The sequence below is a fragment of the Formica exsecta genome, unplaced genomic scaffold, assembly GCF_003651465.1.
Source record: "Formica exsecta isolate Colony F162 unplaced genomic scaffold, ASM365146v1 scaffold421, whole genome shotgun sequence".
In the NCBI taxonomy this organism is placed as follows: domain Eukaryota; kingdom Metazoa; phylum Arthropoda; class Insecta; order Hymenoptera; family Formicidae; genus Formica; species Formica exsecta.
In genome coordinates, this window is record NW_021851451.1 from 736613 (window position 1) to 757309 (window position 20697).

The 20697-nt window shown below is 32.1% G+C and overlaps 2 protein-coding genes across 6 annotated transcripts; both read right to left on the reverse strand.

Annotated features, from left to right (window-relative positions):
* Positions 1-1079: 1079 nt before the first annotated feature.
* LOC115240219 (coiled-coil domain-containing protein 34-like) lies at positions 1080-2991 on the reverse strand. Its single transcript, XM_029815245.1, has 4 exons — positions 2675-2991; positions 2156-2589; positions 1931-2071; positions 1080-1415 (listed from the first exon to the last, which is right to left on the reverse strand). The coding sequence occupies exons 1-4, from the start codon at positions 2923-2925 to the stop codon at positions 1255-1257; spliced, it is 987 nt and encodes a 328-aa protein (XP_029671105.1). The 5' UTR covers positions 2926-2991; the 3' UTR covers positions 1080-1254.
* Positions 2992-4264: 1273 nt separating this feature from the next.
* On the reverse strand, positions 4265-19909 carry LOC115240246 (GATOR complex protein Iml1). 5 transcript variants are annotated; one of them, XM_029815283.1, is made up of 24 exons: positions 19559-19909; positions 19322-19447; positions 18776-19247; positions 18465-18661; positions 18109-18392; positions 17846-18072; positions 17544-17762; positions 17191-17364; positions 16952-17098; positions 15391-15399; positions 13390-13607; positions 12643-12848; positions 12089-12263; positions 11784-11984; positions 10482-10577; positions 9590-9663; positions 7103-7213; positions 6634-6841; positions 6253-6361; positions 5948-6175; positions 5562-5722; positions 5292-5460; positions 4888-5204; positions 4265-4748 (listed from the first exon to the last, which is right to left on the reverse strand). In XM_029815283.1, exons 1-24 carry the CDS (start codon positions 19907-19909, stop codon positions 4551-4553), a joined length of 4677 nt encoding a protein of 1558 aa, XP_029671143.1. In that variant the 3' UTR covers positions 4265-4550. The 5 variants fall into 5 exon arrangements, with proteins under 5 accessions (XP_029671143.1, XP_029671144.1, XP_029671146.1 ...); XM_029815284.1 differs by lacking the exon at positions 15391-15399; XM_029815286.1 differs by lacking the exons at positions 9590-9663; positions 10482-10577 and adding an exon at positions 8274-8344.
* Positions 19910-20697: the final 788 nt, after the last annotated feature.

Genomic DNA, 20697 nt, shown 5'->3' on the forward strand with positions numbered 1-20697 from the left:
TGAGCGTTTCTCAAGATTCGGGCGATCTCGTCGAGGTCGACTCCCGAACAATATTATTAATAATAATCATTTGTCTTTTAAAATAATAAAAATACATAACACAATAATTCGCTTTATTTAAAAAAAAAGATGTCAGAAAGTAAGAATCGCACCAGCAATACGCAATGTAGTAGCCGCGCGTCTTACCCACCAAGCTATGCCGCTTAGTTGCAAATAATCTGTATTTACAATTCGGCATATAAAGACCACACAAATTTTTAAATGCATTTTTTTCGCGAATGCTTGAAAATTGAGTCATGTTACTTTACCATGGATTAGTGGGAGGATATATATATATATAATATATGTATATGTATATATATATGATTGTTACGTACACACTCGTACACATATACGTAAATAATTATACATCCACCCTGCTCCTGATTGTCGGAAATTTGCCACTTTTCGATTGTAAATTATCACTAGGTAGGATGTGCGCTTTGTAAGGATGCGAGTATTGTCCATATTGTATATATAACGGGTGATGTGACGAGTGGTACGAACGAAAACAGCTAAGACATTGTTTAGAAGAAGAGAGTTGTTGTCTAAGGAAAATAATGTGTCTTATATATGTATGGCAAATAGACGATGAGAAACTCTCACGATATTTCTCGTACTATAAAATTAACGATTTATGATGTAATAGGTGTGTTCTTCTCGCAGTAGAGGGACTGAAGGTATAATAGTTTGATAATTATTTGAGAGAGAGAGAGAGAGAGAGAGAGAGAGAGAGAGAGAGAGAGAGAGAGAGAAATACAGTTACAAAGTCACGAGATCTGCTTTGTCTTGTTATAATCAAATACTTTGTATTATGTAGCACAGGTTGTCATTAAACGTGTGAACAAACCTATATCATTAAAATCACTTCAATCAAATTGACATATATTAATCAAAATGTGTTACATCATATATTGCACCCTTGCATATCCTTGTGTACTCGCTGTAAGTAGGAGCGATATAAAAATTTTCTTGCAAGTTATCTTTCGCGAAAATATTTTATACGGGAAGACGCGTTATATATAATATTTCTCGCAACTTTGTAATTAAATATCTCTACAATTAAGCCTCGAACGAAACTTGCGACTAAGTGAAAAAAAAACAAGATTCTTGCAAATACTTTTTAATTTGCTACGTTAAAAATACTTGGAATTGGATGAAACAAGATATTATAAAAGTTGTGTCTCGTGAATGATTTTCCCAGATTTCTCGCCATCACTGATGCGCCGCAATCGTTTTTCTGCCGTTCATCTTTAATTGATTTATATTCCCTTTTTTATCGTTAAATGCATTCTCCTGCGCTTCGTCGGAATCAATCTCCACGATCGATTGCCATGGAATCGGATTTACATACGCTGGCTTAGCTTTCTGATGGGCTATAAAATAACAGGTCGGTTTGCTTCAGAATGTATTTTATTTGAGAAAGTCGCGGAGCAATGTAAATATATACATATTTCGTACGTTTGTAAAATAATAACATTAAAATAATAGTGAGAGAGATAAAAAAATGTAAATATAATATTTAAGGATAATACATATAGAATATTTTTTATACGTTGCGCCTGAGATAGCTTCGTCATTATTATATACAGCTATAACACGAGCAACGCAATCTGAACAAATTAATTTCGACATTTTCCGTTATATATAAAAGGGATGGATATATATATATATATATATATATATATCCATCCCTTTTTTACGTAACGGAAAATGTCGAAATTAATTTGTTCAGATTGCGTTGCTCGTGTTATAGCTGTATATAATAATGACGAAGCTATCTCAGGCGCAACGTATAAAAAATATTCTATATGTATTATCCTTAAATATTATATTTACATTTTTTTATCTCTCTCACTATTATTTTAATGTTATTATTTTACAAACGTACGAAGCAGTCCTTGTGTAGCGGGTTTGGGTTTATTCCTGGAGTTCTCTCTCCATTTCTCGTAAGCTTTCGAGCTTAGCTCCAGGCGCCTCTCGCGTTCCTCGATCATCTTCCTCTGTCTCATCTCCTGCTCCTTATGCCGAGCTGCAAAACAAGGCAATCAACCCTTATCGCGCGTCGAAGACTCGAACGAGTTCGACTAAGGTCCGCGGAAAGTTATCGCCATACTCTTTTGCTCCTCCTTCTTCTTCTGAATCCACTGACGAAGGTACAAGGCCTTCGCGACGGCTGCCTTATCCTCGATCTCCTTCAGACGTCTTTGCAATTCCAATTCGTTCTCGAGGATAGCTTTCCTCTCGAGCTCCTGCTGCCTCTTCCTCTCCACCCACTTGAGAAAGTTTTCCTTTTCAAGCTGCGCCCTTGCCTCCTTTTCTCGCACCATCCTCTCTTCCTCCTCTTGTCGCTTTTTTGCCGCGCGTTCCTCCTCCTCTTTCTTGCGTTGCGTGGCCTCGTCCTTCCTACGAATCCATTCCGAATGACCAATTCTCTTGCCAAGATCGGCGCCGTTCGACACCTGATAATCGCTGATGCTCGGACCGGTCGAGAGCGATGTCATGGAAATTCGCACGACTTGGCGATTGTCCGGGCGATTTTCGCGATATCTGCGATATATTATAATTTTTTTTACATACACATCTTGGCGAGATTCTTAATATAATATAAAGTGCAATGTAATAAAGGACGAACTTGTCTTGTTTTATCGCTTCATTCTGACCGACGTTCGTTGAAACGCTGCTGATCTTGCATCGTCGTTCTATTTGCGCGGTTCTCCCGGATGATTGATCCATGGACCGAACGGTGGACGGTTCGGAAAACAATGTAGTATCTGATAAGGATGTTGAATAACACCTGTAGGTACTCCGTCCTGTGCCGTCTTGTACCGGATGTTCGATTGCATGATCGACGTTTGTTGCATCCTTCGTGGACGGCAGATCCATCGTCGAAGGCTCGGAATCATTGTGATACGCGTCGATTACGTGTCCGTTACAATATCCTGAGAAAATAAATTGCAAAGTATTAATAGAAATTCATATAGTAAAATTGCACACAAATTTTTACAGTAAAAAAATATATATGTCTAGAATATATATTTTATTAATTATAAATTATGCTAAAAAATGCGTGTGTGCATTTTAAGTAAGATTTCAATTTTACGACTGTGCTAATTTTTTTTATTATCTATTTGATTCAATTAGAGATTAGTTTCATTTAATTTTTTCTTAATTTCCAAATTTATATATATGGAAAAAATTGAATTAAACAAAAATAGAAAAAATTATCCAGAAATTTTTTAATTATTTTTTTATTGCTAATTTTATATGTTGGATGTGTAATATGATGAAAATGAATTTCCTTTGATACTAATCTATGTATGTTTTACTATGTATATCTTTCTACTCACGATCGTTCTCTGGTCTATGAATCTGCGCCATGTCGTCGTGCTCCTCTTCGCCGATAGACTCCGTATAAATGGCAGGATTGATGTACCGAATCTCGGGAACGGAACTCGAGTTTTTAATTGCATCTTCGCGGGTTCTATCGTAATTCGCGCGACGATCGACGAGAGTATTCCTCCTTTGATCGGATTCCGTTTTCCAGCTGTCAATGTCACTGTCATTGACCATTGTTGTACGCTTTTTCACCGTAACTGATTGATATCGACAATCAGTTATTGCGTTCGACATGACGCATAATCATTGCTGTAACGTTTTGTCGCACGATTTGTTAATGTAGATATTCTTACAAAAATGTTATTACATACAAATAATCGTTTACGTGCGAAAATTCATCCATGATGAATCCGATGTTGTACTTTTTGAAGAACAATAGCGAATCCTTTAAGGGGCGTGTTGAGTGTGCGTGTTTGGGGATGTTGAAGTTTGATATAAATTCTTCTTTTTATACATCACAACGAATATTAATATAAATAGGAAACTTTTTAAAAATTTTATTCAATAATTATGTATCTCTTTTAACATATATAGTCTGAGATTATATTATCCGGTCTTATTTTTTAATCAGATATTTCAAATAATTATTTGAATTATAATTATTATAATTTCAACGCGTAAAAATTAGTGCAATAAAATTTCAATAAATTTTCCTTTTTAAAGGAAAGTGTAATCGTTTAAAACTACATTTTGTAATATTATCTTTATGGAAAGATTTCAAAATGAAAAAATTCCAATCATAATATAATGACGGAATGTAAGGTGGGTTTCTAGATAAAGGAGTTTAAAATCAGATGAGAAAGGTAGCAAATAATAATGTCAAAAGTTTAATTTTCAATTTTTTCTGCAATTTATTTTTTAAAATATCCTAGTATTTCCTGCTCTTGTATTGTGATATCCATCGAGATCTGCGTAGTTTTTTCTCTTTACTACGCAAATAATATTATACAATTTATACATACTTCTACTCATCCTGCTTAAAGTTATGTCTTATATAAACATTGATATCATTGTACTTTCGATCAGTTAAAATTAATAATCATATAATGAATGGTTTGATGAAATTTACATGTATGATCCATGATAAATCCTTTGGACGAAATGATATCTTGCTACTTCGTTTTTGTACAAGTTTTCTCCTTTAACTCCCAACAAGATTCCCAAAACTGTTTCAGTCTATTGTCTCCATTGGAACAGAAATGTCGAAAATCTTGTATTATTTTCTTCTGAAATAATTCGTCACCCGCCGAAGTGGACAATGATTTCCATTTTCGACTGACCATATGATTCCACGACCACAAAAAGCCCATCTGCAATCAATAAGTAATATTTTACGCCCAATTTTTCAAAGGACATATAATTGAAACATTTTGCATTGTAATGTGTGAATGAACATACATTCATAGAATATTTTTCTTTTGTAGATCAGAAAGGATTCTTATCACTCACCTTTCGATCCATGCTATGATCATCCTTATTCTTCCCACTAACGTGTCTGGTAATATACGCTTCATGCGGACTCGGCTGGTCCGGATGAACTGGGTATCTTTTCTGTCCCGTATTCCGTCGCACAATATTGGTACCGGTTCGTGGACGCGGCCGAGTATTCGCAGTGGATGGCACTAATATAAACGCATTGCCCGTGAGGTGAACATACTGACGATCATTTTCAATGTTTTCAACTAAGCACGGCACAAAGCCGAATCGCTGCAGAATTGCTTCTTGGAATAGAAACAATCTTTGCGCGTATGTATCTTCTCGGAATTCTATATAAATATGAGCATTTTTGTTATTGTTATCAAATTAGATTCAAAATCAAAATTTATATTAACTAAACATTAGTTGGAACAAACCTTCAAAGAGGTATCGCTTATTCGCCATCAAGCATTCCGTGTCGAGGGGTATAAAAATAGGCCCTCTAAGAGGATCGCTTTTCAAAGTATACGGTAGCGCTAATAAATCACTGGGAATGGGCACCATCTGTATTCCACACATTTGAGCTTTGCGTTGCCAAAGAAATATCTTGCGAAGAGAAATCGATATTATTAGTATACAATTTGATATTTGCCTCGTCTTGTAATCAAGAAGACGAAGAGGGAAGAAACAGGCAAACTTTTACTTACTAGATCAGCTACTATACTGCCGGATGATGCTACCCATTGTACCACGAGTTCATAGGAATGATCTACCTTGTATATGGATTGATACCTTAGGTGGCCCCACTCGATTCTGTCACTTTTATTATTTATGTCGATATCAAGATGAGTGTGTTTATATAACGGCACTGAAACAAAACAAATATTTTGTATAGAGCGATTAGCTTTATACTGTCCGTGTGAATATCTTGACGAGAGATTGATTATATATAGTTTGACCGCTAGATCTAATCTAAGATTATTTATTCTTCTTGAAAACTAAAGATTAACTATGTTCTCATATTGTAGGACAACATGCGCGACATTCGTATGAAAAATACGCGTATAATCAATTTTCCATGTGGTATTCTCACCTGTTCTATCGTCTAACGATTCCGTCAAATTGATGTCGTCTCTCAGAAAAGGCGGGACATCCGATTCGTCAATAGCGTCGCAATTGGGTATAGTTATGGGAGATGACATCGTCGACGAGGTTGTTGAAGATGTTGGTTCGCACCATCCTTTCGGTGGTCTCATTTCCACTTCCACCCACTCATTCTCGAAACCTTGTAGATCACCGAGCGGAGCGGAATAATCTGCGGCTGCAAATAAAAAATGCAAAGTTGAATCGCGAATCAAAAGTAAAAAAAGCTGACAATGCGCTGATTATGTCACTTACCTTTTTGATTTTCTTTATCTTGCACAATGTGATATAAATAAAATCCTAAGACAAATGGTTGCGAGAAATCGCCGGATGCATGGCATATCAATTTGTCTTGAATCATCCCCTGCATAAAGATAAATTATTAATTTAATCTTATCAGCACAATGACGCTTTAATTAAATCTTTTTTTTCTCTTCAAAAGCAAGTCTCTTTGTCTCTTTGTCATCTTTATGAACAGAATCCCATGTGTAAAGAAACTGACATAATTCTTGGTGCAAAAAGGTAAATCTCTTTCTTATTTCGATATCTTACATTTCAAGTTGAAAGTAAAAATATTAACAATATTAAATTTTGCAGATTATACTGAATAGATGAAAAAAGTTCCCGAGTCTCTACCTTCATGATATTGATACCCTGCTCGACCCCCATGCCACCTTCCATATGATTATTTAACCATTGAATCGCGTCAGCGCTAACAAACGTTTGGCTCGGGAGTGAGGGATGTTGCGTCAAGAAACCGACGCCAGTTTGAGGATGCTTCATGACCTCCAAAATTTCCAGGTTTGTTGCATTGCTTTTTATCTTGGTCAGCTCCATGTTCGTACTGTGAAGCAGACAGATGTACAATTAAATATCTGTGGTTTATAGCATTAGAAGAGTCGAAGCATGTGTCCAGAAAATTGCTCATCTTCGAACAAGATGAGATTAATACAGATATAATTAATACGATTTTAACATCAAATGATTCATGATTTTATCCTATATATTATGCATAATTTTATTTAAAAAAAAGAAGAAAAAATTCAATCTAGACAAATGACGCATTCAATCGTTCGAATGTTAATTATTACAATGCTTTTCGTACTTGTCATCATTAGTGTCGAAATGATCCTGTTGTTGTTGCTCGAGCGACAACGGCAAAACAGCTTCACTCGCAGGCGATACACGTCCTCTATCCATTACTTTAGAGCCGGATCTAAATCATCCATGACAGAGAAAAGCATTTATTTAAATGATCGTACCAGCATAGAAAGAAGAAGCGGCATTTATGAAGCGACTTGTGTTATCGGTATCTAAGACAAGCGAACATATGTTCTTTTTGTCCACACACCTTATGTTACTTCATAGCACATTAGGTAAAAATTAGACGAAAAACAATATCGCGCTTTTCTCTCGCAAAGTGATGTTATTCTATTTTGGTTCATTTATATAAAAAAATTTTACAAAATTATCAAGAACAAGACATATACATCCGTCTCACCGAGTGTTCTTTCAGTCACAGACAAATGCAACTTTACATTTTCTGAGAAACAAAGAGAAGGAGAATAAAAAAATAAAATAAAAAGAGAAAATTTCATCGATAAGTCGCTTTTTATGGCAATTTTTTAAAAATATTTTTTTGCTAAGATTCTTAATAATAAAATCTTAATAACTAAAAGAACATGAGTTTTTTACTCGACATGCATTAGATATTATTCGTTGTGATTTATATATACAGGACGTGTGACTAAAAGAATACTCAATAAAATAAGGCCGAGAGAGACTGTCCATCTATATATACATATTCCAAGACCTCTGGATATCCTTTTATAGCAAATTTTCTGATCAATTTTTGGAGTCAGCTTTTTCTTAGCGAATATATCGAAGGAGATTGTCATTTTTTGCAAGTTTCCAATTTTTCTCATCATATATTTTGGTAACTAAACTTCAAATTAAAGTTCTATCAAAGTAAACTCCACCTAAAATTAAGTAAAAAAATGTAGTTTTGCCAATCTTTTAACTTTTACAAAATATAGTTTGCGAGAAGCTCTTTTTCAATCGCTTATAACTCAAATATTATTGATGCTTCGTTTTTTTTTGCTAAGGAAAAATCATCTTCAAATCGGCCATAGAATCTAGTAATAAAAGGAAATTCCATGGTCTGCAGATTTATATACATATATATTAAATATTTCCGCGAAAATAAAACGCGTGCATTCTCCAGTAACTTATTACTTTTAATTTGAATCGAAAGAAATAAGAGAGTGAGAACCAACCTGTTTGGCACGTGGCGAGGAGTGTCGAGGCACGTGCGGGCAGCCGCAGCAGTATTCACTACATGCCTCTCCTGTACAGAGGAGAGTATAAAACCCCGTCACTCGCTCACTCACTACCAAAATTTTCTACGGGGCGCGGAGCATAGGTACACACATATAAATATGCCGTTAAATTTTAACTTTACGTTCTTCAAGCTTTTTAATTCGGCGCACGTTGTACGTATGCTCCACCCAGGCATATCGGATGGGAAATAAACAGAAAAAATGAAAGAAGCTGAAAGATACAGAAACTATATATGCTACAAGAGTCCTCGCGTCAATTCTTTTCTCATTCTCCTTTTAATGCTAATCTTACTGCTTCACAACGAGATATATTTAATCGAGAGATATCGCGACGCTAGATGTTATTCAATCAGATAACGTTATTAAAAGATGAGCACGTGAGTAAAAAGTGCGAAGGAAGAAAAATTTATTACGTATTCGAAGCGTTACGTTCCCTATATACCGTGCAGCGAGATATATGTTGCAATATACAAAGATGCTCGAGTATATTTTTTATCAACACTCTTCGCAAAATAAAACACATGCACGATAACAGTGGAGTGAACAATCAATCAATATCGCACGCAATGCGCTTATATCAAAGATATACTGCAATTGCACCCTTTTTAGCTGCGCTTGAGAATCTTAGCCAGATTATTCATCTATCACCAAAAGTGTTAAACTGAAAAGAAAATTTAATACATACACATACACACATATTAAAAAACAATAAAGCGTCAAAGAATGGTTAATTGATCCTTGTGTTAATGCTTTATATTTTCATCGCGAGTTTAACGTTGAACGTCGATCTATTTTCTTTACAAAATATTTAAATATAATTTCATATATATTAGATATAAATAAGTTGTATTTCATCATTAAATGTGTGAAAATATAAAGCATTGTAAGATAACACATGTTTCGTAAAATTGAGTCAATTAAATACATTATGATGCAAGTGCCGCGTTTCACAATGCAATGTTCAACATTAAAAATGTACTTATAAGGCATTAAAATCATTATAAATTGCATTATTCACAATACAAAAATATCATAGTTATCGTGATACTACTGTATTGTACAAGCGATATCTCCAACACATCTGCAATATATAATATGTGTATGAATTAAGCGGAAATAAAATACAAAACCATCAAACACTGATTTAGAATAGTCCACTGAAAAAAAAAGAAGGAGTCGGCAAAACTACAAACGTTAAAGATTGCAGATATAAAGCAACAATGTTGAAATCATCAAGGTAGATATGTTCAAACCTTGGTCTCGGTTTCTCCGGCAGACGGTTGCTTCCAAGTCGCTCCCTGAAAGGAGAGCTGCCGACTAGACTGGTCTGGAAAGTATGATGACATGTATGGGTAATATAATTTGTGAATGGTAATGATTAAGCTGAGATGATCGTGAGAATGTATATCTGTATCTAACTGTATAATGCGATGTTCAACATTAAGAAATGTTCTCGTAGTCGTGAAGGCATTAGATATCGTATATGTATTATATATATATATATAACAAGAGAAAAGTGAAAATCAAACATTGTAACATTTCACGCATAACGGGATAAGCTCGCTAAAATCATAGATGCACATTCAATGCAAAAATATCAAGCACGATCACAGTTATCGTGATATATATAGTGTAAGCTGCTTGATCATTCCAAGTAACACGTATCAAAGAAGCGATTCTATCGAAATTCGAATACATCTAGCGATGTCTTGAAGATGGGGTAAAATTGCACCAGGAATCATTCCACGAAGAAAAACACATAAAGAGAGAGAGAAAGAGAAAAAGAGAAAGAGAACAATAAAAAGTTTTAAAATTAGTATTTAAAAAAGATCCGGAATATTTCAATTAATTTTACACGACAGAGACAGGGAGAATTTGTTCCACGGAATCTTCAAAAATTTTCTATTATTATCTTTTTCTATTATTTTGCAAAATATCCTGCTGCAACTTTACTCCATAATATTCAAAATTGGGAATCGATGTTACTATATACGATAATGTACATCGAATTGAAGGAGAATTTTTCAAAGAAATTTTTTTATCGTCCTGCTCGCTAATTAACTTCATCGGAAGCTCGCTTAGAGAGAATTTTAAACGAGAGCAGCTGGACTCTATGTATCGAGGCTACAGGAGGGGAGGATGTACCTGGTTAGTGAGGAATATCAGGCTCGTGCTGTGCCTGCGTCTGGTCAAATGAGAGGCAGGATCTCTTGGGGGGACACCACCTAGAGCTGTGGGGCTCTGAAACATATCATGCTGAATACCCCTCCCTATACAAACATTCCAGCTACAAGTCTCTACTTATCGCATATGTAGATATCAAATTTATAGACTTATTATTCTTTTTTAATAATGCGCGGATCTATTTATTGTCGTTGTTTGTGAGCTTTGTAATCTCAATCTGCCAACATATGTGTCTCTCATAGATACTTTGATATGTATATTTCGGAACGATCGTACGTATAATACAGAGGTATATAAATATTATACTGTTAAGTAATAAATTAATACTGTTGAATGTTGCTATTGTATATATGTTATACGGTCGATGTTAACGCAAAGTGTCAAACGAAGCTTCATAAAAAGCCGTGCATTCTCTTTTAGTTTTCTAATTTTCTGTTTTAATGTTTTATATATAAATTTTTCAGCATGTTATACAGCATGTCGCGTTGTCTTTATCTACAGACAATTCTTAAAATTAGTTTGATAGATCATTGTTTTACTAATAAGATTATATGTTTTATGCTATAATAGATATGCTGACAAAGATTGCATAATTCAAAAGTTAATAAAATGTAAATATATAAAATTAACAAAAGCATTAAAATAAATCTGCGTAAATCAATTAAATGTGAGCATGCAACATTCAAATATAATATAAAGAGGAGATATTCCAGAAAAAAAAATTGCCCCTTAAGAATCATATTTTATGTTCTGTATATAAAATAATTTATGTTCTGTGATCTTAATATCCGTCCGTTTTTATATATATAAAAATATTAAAAAAAACTTAAATAGAATAACTCCTCCAACGAAATAATATTATATAACAAAAACTATCAAGCAATTTTAAATAATATTACGTTGCAGATAGAGAATAAAATAACTGCAATTAAAGTATCTATAAATATAACAGGACATTCCAAAAAGATTTATATCAGCAGCAAATTTTTCTGTATCTTATGCAACGACAAAAATTTAATATGAAAGTTAATCGAATAAGTCGAAGATTGAGAAATCCGTTAATAAAAAAGTGGATGCAAATTTTTTCCAGAATAAGATTATGCTAATGTAATTAATTTTTAGAACGTCTCTTTTATGTATGATTTGTTACAGTTAAATTATTATACAATTATAATTCTTATTGGAATAATTAATAATTCAGGATTCTCTCATTAACTTCATCTTTATATACACCTACCGAAAATTAGAGATGGAGAAATTTACCAAGTTTTTGTTGGGGTTCGGCCGTCGTATCTTGTTCAGCCATCCTTCGATGAAGCGCAAAAATCCATCCATCAATGACGCTTGCTCGATATTACTGGGTGGAGCGTATATGTCGCATCTTAAAGAACCCTCCAGAATTTTGCGAGTTGAAGGATTGTGTAATGGTAATAGAAATACCCGAAATCTCCAATATTTAAGAGCCTTAAAAATAAAATATACCAATATTAATGCCATTTTTCATTTTAGATATGCGAAATGAAATTGAATCTGATCGGATCTTGAATCTCCTCTGCAAGCCTACTCACTTCTACCAAGGCAAAATCAGTGTGGCCTCGTGTGCAAATGTAATGATCCAGATAGTTCCAATTGTATGTTTCGAGTTTCTCCGTGGTGAAAGACACCCACGACACCTCGTACGTGTCGTGATGCGGTGCATGGAATCGGTATCGGTAGTGAATATTGAAGGGTGGATAAGGATGTCTATAAAATGTAAGTATTGCTACAGCTAACTATTTCTTGTTTGAATGTAGTTTAACTGATTGCACTGGAAAACAATTGATCATAATAACATATATTATTTAACAATTCCTTATTATATGTTAAGATAATACAAGTTTTATATTTTATTTCATATAGCATCAACGGTACTAGTAAAAATTTTTTTAAAGATCTCCGAAAATTTTATACACAAGAAAATATAATAAAGTAATAAAATTTTTTTCAGTAAAATTGTTTCTTACTATTGTGTACAATTAAGGAAAACTAAAATATGAGAGTCAAGTGCGCAAATACATCCATTGATCTCCAGTGTAATGAGTTTGCTGAAACATTTTAACATTTAATTGATAAAAATAGTTACCGTGGTCGATATCTCGTAATCGTTATAGAATTATCAAATAAAGATATTTTATGAAAAATTCTTCCAATGCTAAGCAGATATTCTTCTTTAGGCTCGGACTCGGTCTGTCTGCCGCGTATCACAGTACTAATCGCGGCAGCAGCATTGCTACCAGTCGCGTTGCTTTGATTCTTATTTATCGACGGTAAAATAATTAGCTGAAAACCCTTAAAATAACATAATACTTGTATGATTAATCTTAGACACATAAATAAATCATATATATATATATATATATATATATATATATGTTTTATATGTTCATAGAATAATTTATAAAAATAAAAAATAATTTCGCGATATCTATAATCTATTTTTTTCGCGATGTATATTAATAATAAGAAAAAAAAACCTTACTTTTAGTTTCCTAAAATAATTTAAAGCGAATCTTTGTGTGATACCTAAGAATTATTAGGACATATCACAAACTGATCCATGACATGTTGTGTAAGGACTCGATAGTACAACGTAGCTCTGTTCGAGGCGGCTTACTTTCTCGTCGAGACTTGTCTCGAATAATCATTCGGCAGTAGGCGACCCCTTACGAGTTATTATACATTTGGCATTAAAAGTACAGTTATTATATATGCGTAGGTATAAATTTTCGAGTGTGTATCCTGTGAATGGCGCGCTCGTGTTCTTCTCATATATATATATATATATATATATATATATATTTGTTATATCAATTTAATGCTAAATTTATACTTGAGCCAAGCGTTGTGAAACCAGCTCTTTAAACACTTCCACAGTTGTGAGTGGTTTTTTGTATATTGCTCGTTGTTGAGCAAAATCAACGTTGACATCGTCCGGTAAAAGATTATAATCCGATACGACGTAATCATTTTGCAAACTTCGCTTGTCCGGAAAATAATCTGTAGTAATGGGTAGGCATGCTGAGATTGTTAAAGATTTCCAGTCGACTCCTGTTCGAATAAGATTTAAAAATAATCAAAATGATTATTAAAGAAACGTCATACTATATCTGTGCAAGAAGAAACAGATAAATTTTCGAATTTAAATCTTTGTTCACAGTTATATAAAAAATATGTCTGTATAATCTTAAGATTGATACCTGTTTCTAATTTTATATTCAAGAATATTCCTTTTGTTCCTTTTTTTATATTTATCTTCACTCAATATCTATTTCTTCCTTTTAGATGCAAAGAATAGACACTCGATAAGATATCGCATGTTTGGAATAAATTAAAGTTATAGAAATCGAAGCAGTAGATGAAATTATTTCATATTTTGGTACTATATATTAAATAATTGTTTTAACAGGAATAAAAAATACAATATGATTTTTTTCTAGACAATACGTTTTCAGTTTTGAGTATGTGATCAGCAGAGATTCTCAGAGAAGCGTTAAATTATCGAGAATCTGTTGCATCACCGATTTGATGTCCCTTTACCAATAGAAAAATGTTTTTTACCTTTCGGTAAATGTTTTTTACCTTTCGGTAATGTTAAACTACTAATGTGTCAATTATACAGAATGATCTACTAATATGGTATATATTAACACAGCAGTGTTATAAAAAAAAAGAAAAGTCTTACAACTAATAAAGTTATTTACTTTAATAGAAATTTAAATTTAGAAACATTGATTATTTTATGAAATTTATATATATAAAGTACATATAAAGAAATTGTATATTTACTATTATATATGTATAATCGTAAATATATTTAGAAATTTTCTAAACTTTCTATATGCAGTCTGTACATTTAATTTAATCTTTATCATATTTAAAAATTATTTTAACTCTGTATTAAGAAAGTGGATTACTACAAAAGACACATTACTATGTGCCCATTGTAACAATATTTTAAGTGTTAAGTGCATCATATATGTATGCATATAACATATTATGATTTGTAAATGATAAAGATTAAAAGTCTCTTCCTAAACGCATGCTATTTGACAATTATTAGTTATATAATGTGTTTCTAACACATCTTCTATCAAGAATATGTCAATTTGTGTTATTGAGTCATGTGAAGTGTAAAGCAAAAATCTAATAAATCTAAAATAGATGTGCATTATTTTATCCTTACGCTTTGGTGCAATAAAGTTACTCGATTAGATCTACAGAAAAGAGAGAATATAATGTAATAAGCCTTATATATAAACAACTACATATCGTATATAGATGTACTATAAAAATTCAAAATATGTAACATAAATATAAAAAACCGAGATTACTATTGTAACACAATCTGTTAGAGAGAAAGTGAGAAGAGACACATAAATTGATACAAGTAACTATATTAGTAATGCAAAAAATGTAAGCTTTACGCGCGAAATAACATAGATCTAATTAACGAAAACAGTGATAGAGCAATTTGTGAAATGTTTAGCAAAGAATATATAAGCAACAAACTTACACAATAGATGGAAACTAGAAGCTGTCTACGATAAAGCCTACATTATGCTTTAATAAAAAGCAAACTTAAAAGAACAGATTAAAAATATCTTAAATATGTGTTTTATATTTTAATATAAAAAAAATTACATAAAATTCTGGAAATATTTGCTGTATATATTATACATGCAATTCTCAAATACGTAAACAAACACATATAGCAAAGAAATGACGAAGAATTATTAAATAGCGATGCTCCTACTTTGAACTAATGTCCTTACTATAGATAAACAAATGTATACCGTAACCGGATCAATCCCTAATAGAGTATGGCGCTAACCTATGATTGCTGTAAAACAGCATAAGTGACATCATAGTTGTACATCACACATGTATCAATGCGTCCAGCGTTGCATCCCAATTAGACGTACCATAGCATGGAAATAAATGTAATAACATTATTCGTATTGATGATTAATGGTGTTGTAAAAATAAATATTGATATTTTTAAGAATGAAAATATTTTTTTGTAAAATCTTCTCTCTTTTATAGCTATATTAAATACAAATATTTGGATGTGTGATTATCTTTTTATATAGAGATATAACTTTCTAAGAGTATACTTGCAAGATTGTGTGATGTTTATAAGAAAAGCTCTATAAAAATAGTTATTTTATTTAAATAAAAAATAAATGCAAAATTAAATAAATGAAATAAGTAAAATAAACAAGTAAAAATTATAAAAACGAAATGCACTATCAGAGTAGTCCATACCAAGTTTTATGAATGCAATAATTGATGATATTCTATAATGTCTTAAAGATGCAGTTTTCAAGTATTTTCATTCTTTTTTAAATGTCATAAATTATAATAGCCCATTAATTTCTTTGGTACTGTCATACTTTCCATATTTAACATATAAATATAGTACAATTAGTATTATTTATAAAGGAAAAAATATTTGTAAACAGGAGTAAATTTGTACTGATTACACAAAACTATGCCCTTCTCTTCGCGCCGACTTCTTATTTAAAGGTAATGTGATATACATTACATATGAGAGGAATAATATTTATATTTATATGTAAATATTATATTTGTAATATAAAGCACACGAGAAGAGGAAAAGAATTAATTTTGATTATTCAGAACTACATTATAATCTGAAGCTAAAACCACAGGACCACTCCTGTTTATAATATTAACGTTTATGTTACTTAAATTATATAAAAAACTGACAATGAGTAAATTGTGATTAACAAGCACAATATGCACAAGAAGCATTATACAACTTATGGATATTGGAATTGTATGTTATGTGTAATGTAAATAATCTGCTATTCAACCAAGTATTAATTTTTAAATTTTGGATTATTTAAAAATTCTCTCTTTTAAGCTGTAAACTTGAAATAACCACAGTAAGTCGATAACTTTGTTGCATTTTTAGAATCTATAATATATTATAGAATATAATTAAATTTTATTATATATACAGGATAAGACACCTAAGAATGCACACTTGAATACCTTGTAAATTATACATTGTATATAGTAATTTTTCATATAATGCATAATTTAAAAGTTATTCAAGGTGTACAAGTTAGGTGCCTTTTATCCTATATATAAATTGTTGTTTCTAAAATTATTAACCTGTAATAGAAAAAGTTATTACATAATACAAGAGCAGTTCAAGCAATTTAAAACATGTGCGCGTATATGTGTATGTATGTATTATAACTTTATCTATTATGATTTAATAATTTTAAAACAAACATTTCAAAATAAATGTTTGGATGTATCATAATGATATCTTTCTAATATGTGTGTGTCTAACATTTTCTGCAAAATATTATACATAGATAAATTTTCAGATAGTTATTAAAAATACATTGGAAGCAAACCTGTTGTTAGCGCGGGCGTCCACTCTTGCTCACCAGTGGCACCCCACAAGAGGGTCAGACTTTTGTTCATCATAACGGAAGGGGGATTTGCAGCTTTGTCTCCATTAGCTATAGAAGAATTAGATCGCAGTGGTTTTCCTTTTGTACCTGTAAAAATATAAATTTTATCATTTATTATATCTTATATTTTTATATATATCTTAAAAACGCGTTAATTTAACATGATATTGAATACTAACAATCTTGCAACCCTATTTGGGACGCTGATCTTGAAATCTGATTTGAATTGTTTATCCCAATCTCCATCGGGGATCCGCTCATAGTTGATGGAATAGTTTCACTTTGTGATTCTGAACATGTCTGTGTTGGAACAGCTTGATAATGATGTTGTTGTATTAGTACTCCTGTTGGTCCTACAATTATATCAATATAATTTTGATTGATTGTACAAATCTATAAAATTGCAATCGATTGTGATTGAATTTATTTATGAACAACATTGGTAATTTACAATCAAAACAATGTGAGAAAAGTTAATTATAAATTTACCAAGATATTATATAAATTATCGATATAAAACAAAATTATTTACCTTTTGGAAATATGTGAGTCCATCTCCGTCTATTACTAGTAAGCTTAATGGTAACGTGTGATGGATCAAAAGGGTTGATTAGTGCTCTAGTAGGCCTGAGTATATTTGCCGGTTGAGAAATTGAGTTTGTTGGGCTACCAGCGCTACCAACAACAGGTCTAAAGGGCGGAGATATCTCTGGATCTGTTAAATCGTTCTTAACCGGTGTCCTGGATGCGCCTAATGCAGTTATTACAATTATTTAATAAAAATTATAGTTTTAATAGTGCAAAAATTTATATTATATATATGTGTGTGCTTACCAATTTTGTCCTCATTAGATTCGTTATTATCGTCATCCGTTTTATGTGGTATCGTTATTGCCGCACTTCGTAATGCAACAACTGGTGGTGAATGCGTCTCAGGTGGAGGATGATGTATGTCGGGATCTGACATTTTACGTTTCAAGAGTTTTAACAAATGGCCGTTGTTGTGTGTTTCGAGGCACGCCACACTTGTCTTTTTCGTTCTTGTAGTTATTCTTTGTACACTATAACAAAAAATAATAATATATAAATAAATTTACCTTGAAGTAGTAACAATTGGCAATTGGAACACTTGTGCATCATAAGCATCATAATCGAATAAGGTATTATGCAGACATTCTCTTGGATCTTCTTGTAGAAGTCTGGCTTTGCAGTGCAATTTTTCATTATCCGCTGGATGCTTTGATACTTTCTGTGGCAATTTTATTCTTGGTATAAACGTAGAATGGGGAATCTTTTTATTTGTGGAATAAAAACTAAGATTTATCCAGTGTGGCATACTATAGTCATCTGGTGCATTTGTAGAGGAATCTTTATTATGAAACTAAAATCAAATATTTTGCCCATTATTTTAGCATGTAATAAATTATATATGTACATATATCTGTGTACTTACCTTTAATAGGGGAACTGCATGTAGTGGTTGCTCCCCGACACACACCAAGTCACTGCCTACACCATTGTCAATGATTCTTTGCTTTGTTACATTTGTTAGTTCTCTGTCAACCTCAAAAACTCCAACTCCAGGTGTAATTACTACAGATAATTGACCAGTTCTATCAAAACTGCGATCCAAATAATGTTTTTCAAAAACTGTAAAAATATAATGGCAAAAAATCAAATGGATAAGTAAGTAAATTAATATAATATTGATATAAACAAAATTAATTAATATAATTTCTTCATCATTTCTCACTTAATACTTACCATTTAGAGACATATTTAACACTTCCAGAAAATTGCCTTGTGCAGCAGTGGAATTTATTGCCTTAGGCATATTAATACCTGGCTTTTGATGATATTCCAAAACAATCTTTTGATAGTCAGTAAATAGTTTACGCAATTGTACCAGGATATTACTCCAATCCTCAAACCTTTCATTTTGTACTGCAACCCTGTAAAAATCTTCATAGAATCTTCCTCTGTAATCATGTTGCAAACACTCTCTCATGTGATTTGGAAATTCCTCCAAGCTAGTTGCGTTATAGAAAGTTCTCGAAAAGAGTACAATTGTAACTTCATGATTGCTGCTATTCTTTTTCCATTTTTGGAACAGATCTGCCAAGAATCCATTTACCGCCTTCTCAAAGTAAAGATCTCCATGTATATCAAAATCCCACATTTCGGAACTCATTTGAATAAACAGATATACCATACTTGTAGAAGATCGAAACACTACCTGGAAATCACATTTGCTTTTATAATAGAGTTTGATATAGCTTAATATAGTAAGTATTACAGCTTTGGACATACCTTAGTATCATCAGTTATAACGCCACAAGCAACACGATCACCCTGTGACCACATTTCGTATACTTGGCATCGTATACTGCCGCCACAGAATTCTATCTTTTTATTGATATAAACACAAGTCTTTACCTAGAATAAACATAAAACACATTTATGTACATTTATATGGATATACATATACCAATATACATATATCAAAAATACCAATTACAAATGTACAACAAAGAATACAATATGTACCAAGCTGTTTTTCAGACGCCACATCTCGCTGCGTCCCATGTACTGGTCTTTAAAAGTCAATTCTATGGAATCTAGAGCTACATCGTCCGGATTTACTATGTTCATATATACATCAGCAAATGTTCTTAATTGAAACATTGATGCTACGTTATTCTCCACACTGATAGTCTCACGTCCTTGTAGATCCTCCTTAAAGGATGTAACTTGCAACAGTAAGCGACTGAATTCATCGTCAGGATGATAGATTTCGACGACATCGCCGGTTTTTATACCAGGGTAGTCCTTCGGGTTGATTATCAAATCTTCGCCACTAAAATTCTTCTGATGTACTATTAGTTTAAAGAGCTTCATACTTTATCCGGCATTCTGTATTCTGATCCGTACAGTTAAGTTGAAGGCTTTTGTGTTTTCATTACAACCGTATTGAATTATGACGTCAAAAGCGAGAAATCACGCTTTTTTTTTTCTTGCGAACTGAATTATTTTCTTGTAATGTAATATCACTATCATTCTTTTGTATCTGTGTGTGTGTAAATGCTTCGAATCCTTTGTCCCGATTGGTTAATCAAAGAAGTACATCAAAACATTTGTAACGTCAAGTGAACTACACTTTGTGTTTAGAGTAGAGAAAGCAGTAAAGGATAAAGAACGCGATGACAATTTTCATTCCGCGCATGTGCCAAAATTAAAATTAAATTGTGTCTCGGCGCTATTTATGCGTTTTTATCGGGACTTTAACAAAGGGAAATAATACAGTATTAATTATTTACTTTTTAATTATCAAGTGAATATTTTTTTAGTTACGCTTCATATGAATAAATGCACCTTTGCTTCCACATAATTTCTTATATACTGAAAGCTACTTCTAATTACGCTCATTGTTATATATAAAATTATTTATATAAACATCTTATTGTTAACAAAAATTTGTGTATAATAATTTTGAGAACATTTATTTATTTTTTCACAAAAATGTGATGTACTCGTGTGATTTTATACAATTGAGTTTATTTGCTAATGTTATAAATTGATAGTTTATCCTATCATTAAATGCATAATAATTCTTATTAAAACAATCTTTTACAGATCTCTACATATAGATTTTTTGGATAATATATATTTCTTCTATCTTGTAGATA

Bases quoted from the DNA above. Each gene is read 5' to 3' on its own strand.
- LOC115240219 (XM_029815245.1), bottom strand. From the start codon at position 2,925: ATGGATCTGCCGTCCACGAAGGATGCAACAAACGTCGATCATGCAATC. The intron at 2,072-2,155 runs GTATGGCGATAA...CTTGTTTTGCAG, and splicing joins GAAGAAGGAGGAGCAAAAGA to CTCGGCATAAGGAGCAGGAG. The intron at 1,416-1,930 runs GTACGTTTGTAA...GTTATTTTATAG, and splicing joins CGCTACACAAGGACTGCTTC to CCCATCAGAAAGCTAAGCCA.
- LOC115240246 (XM_029815283.1), bottom strand. From the start codon at position 19,909: ATGAAGCTCTTTAAACTAATAGTACATCAGAAGAATTTTAGTGGCGAA. The intron at 19,248-19,321 runs GTATGTCCAAAG...TGTGATTTCCAG, and splicing joins TTATAACTGATGATACTAAG to GTAGTGTTTCGATCTTCTAC. The intron at 18,393-18,464 runs GTAAGTACACAG...ATTTGATTTTAG, and splicing joins ATGCAGTTCCCCTATTAAAG to TTTCATAATAAAGATTCCTC.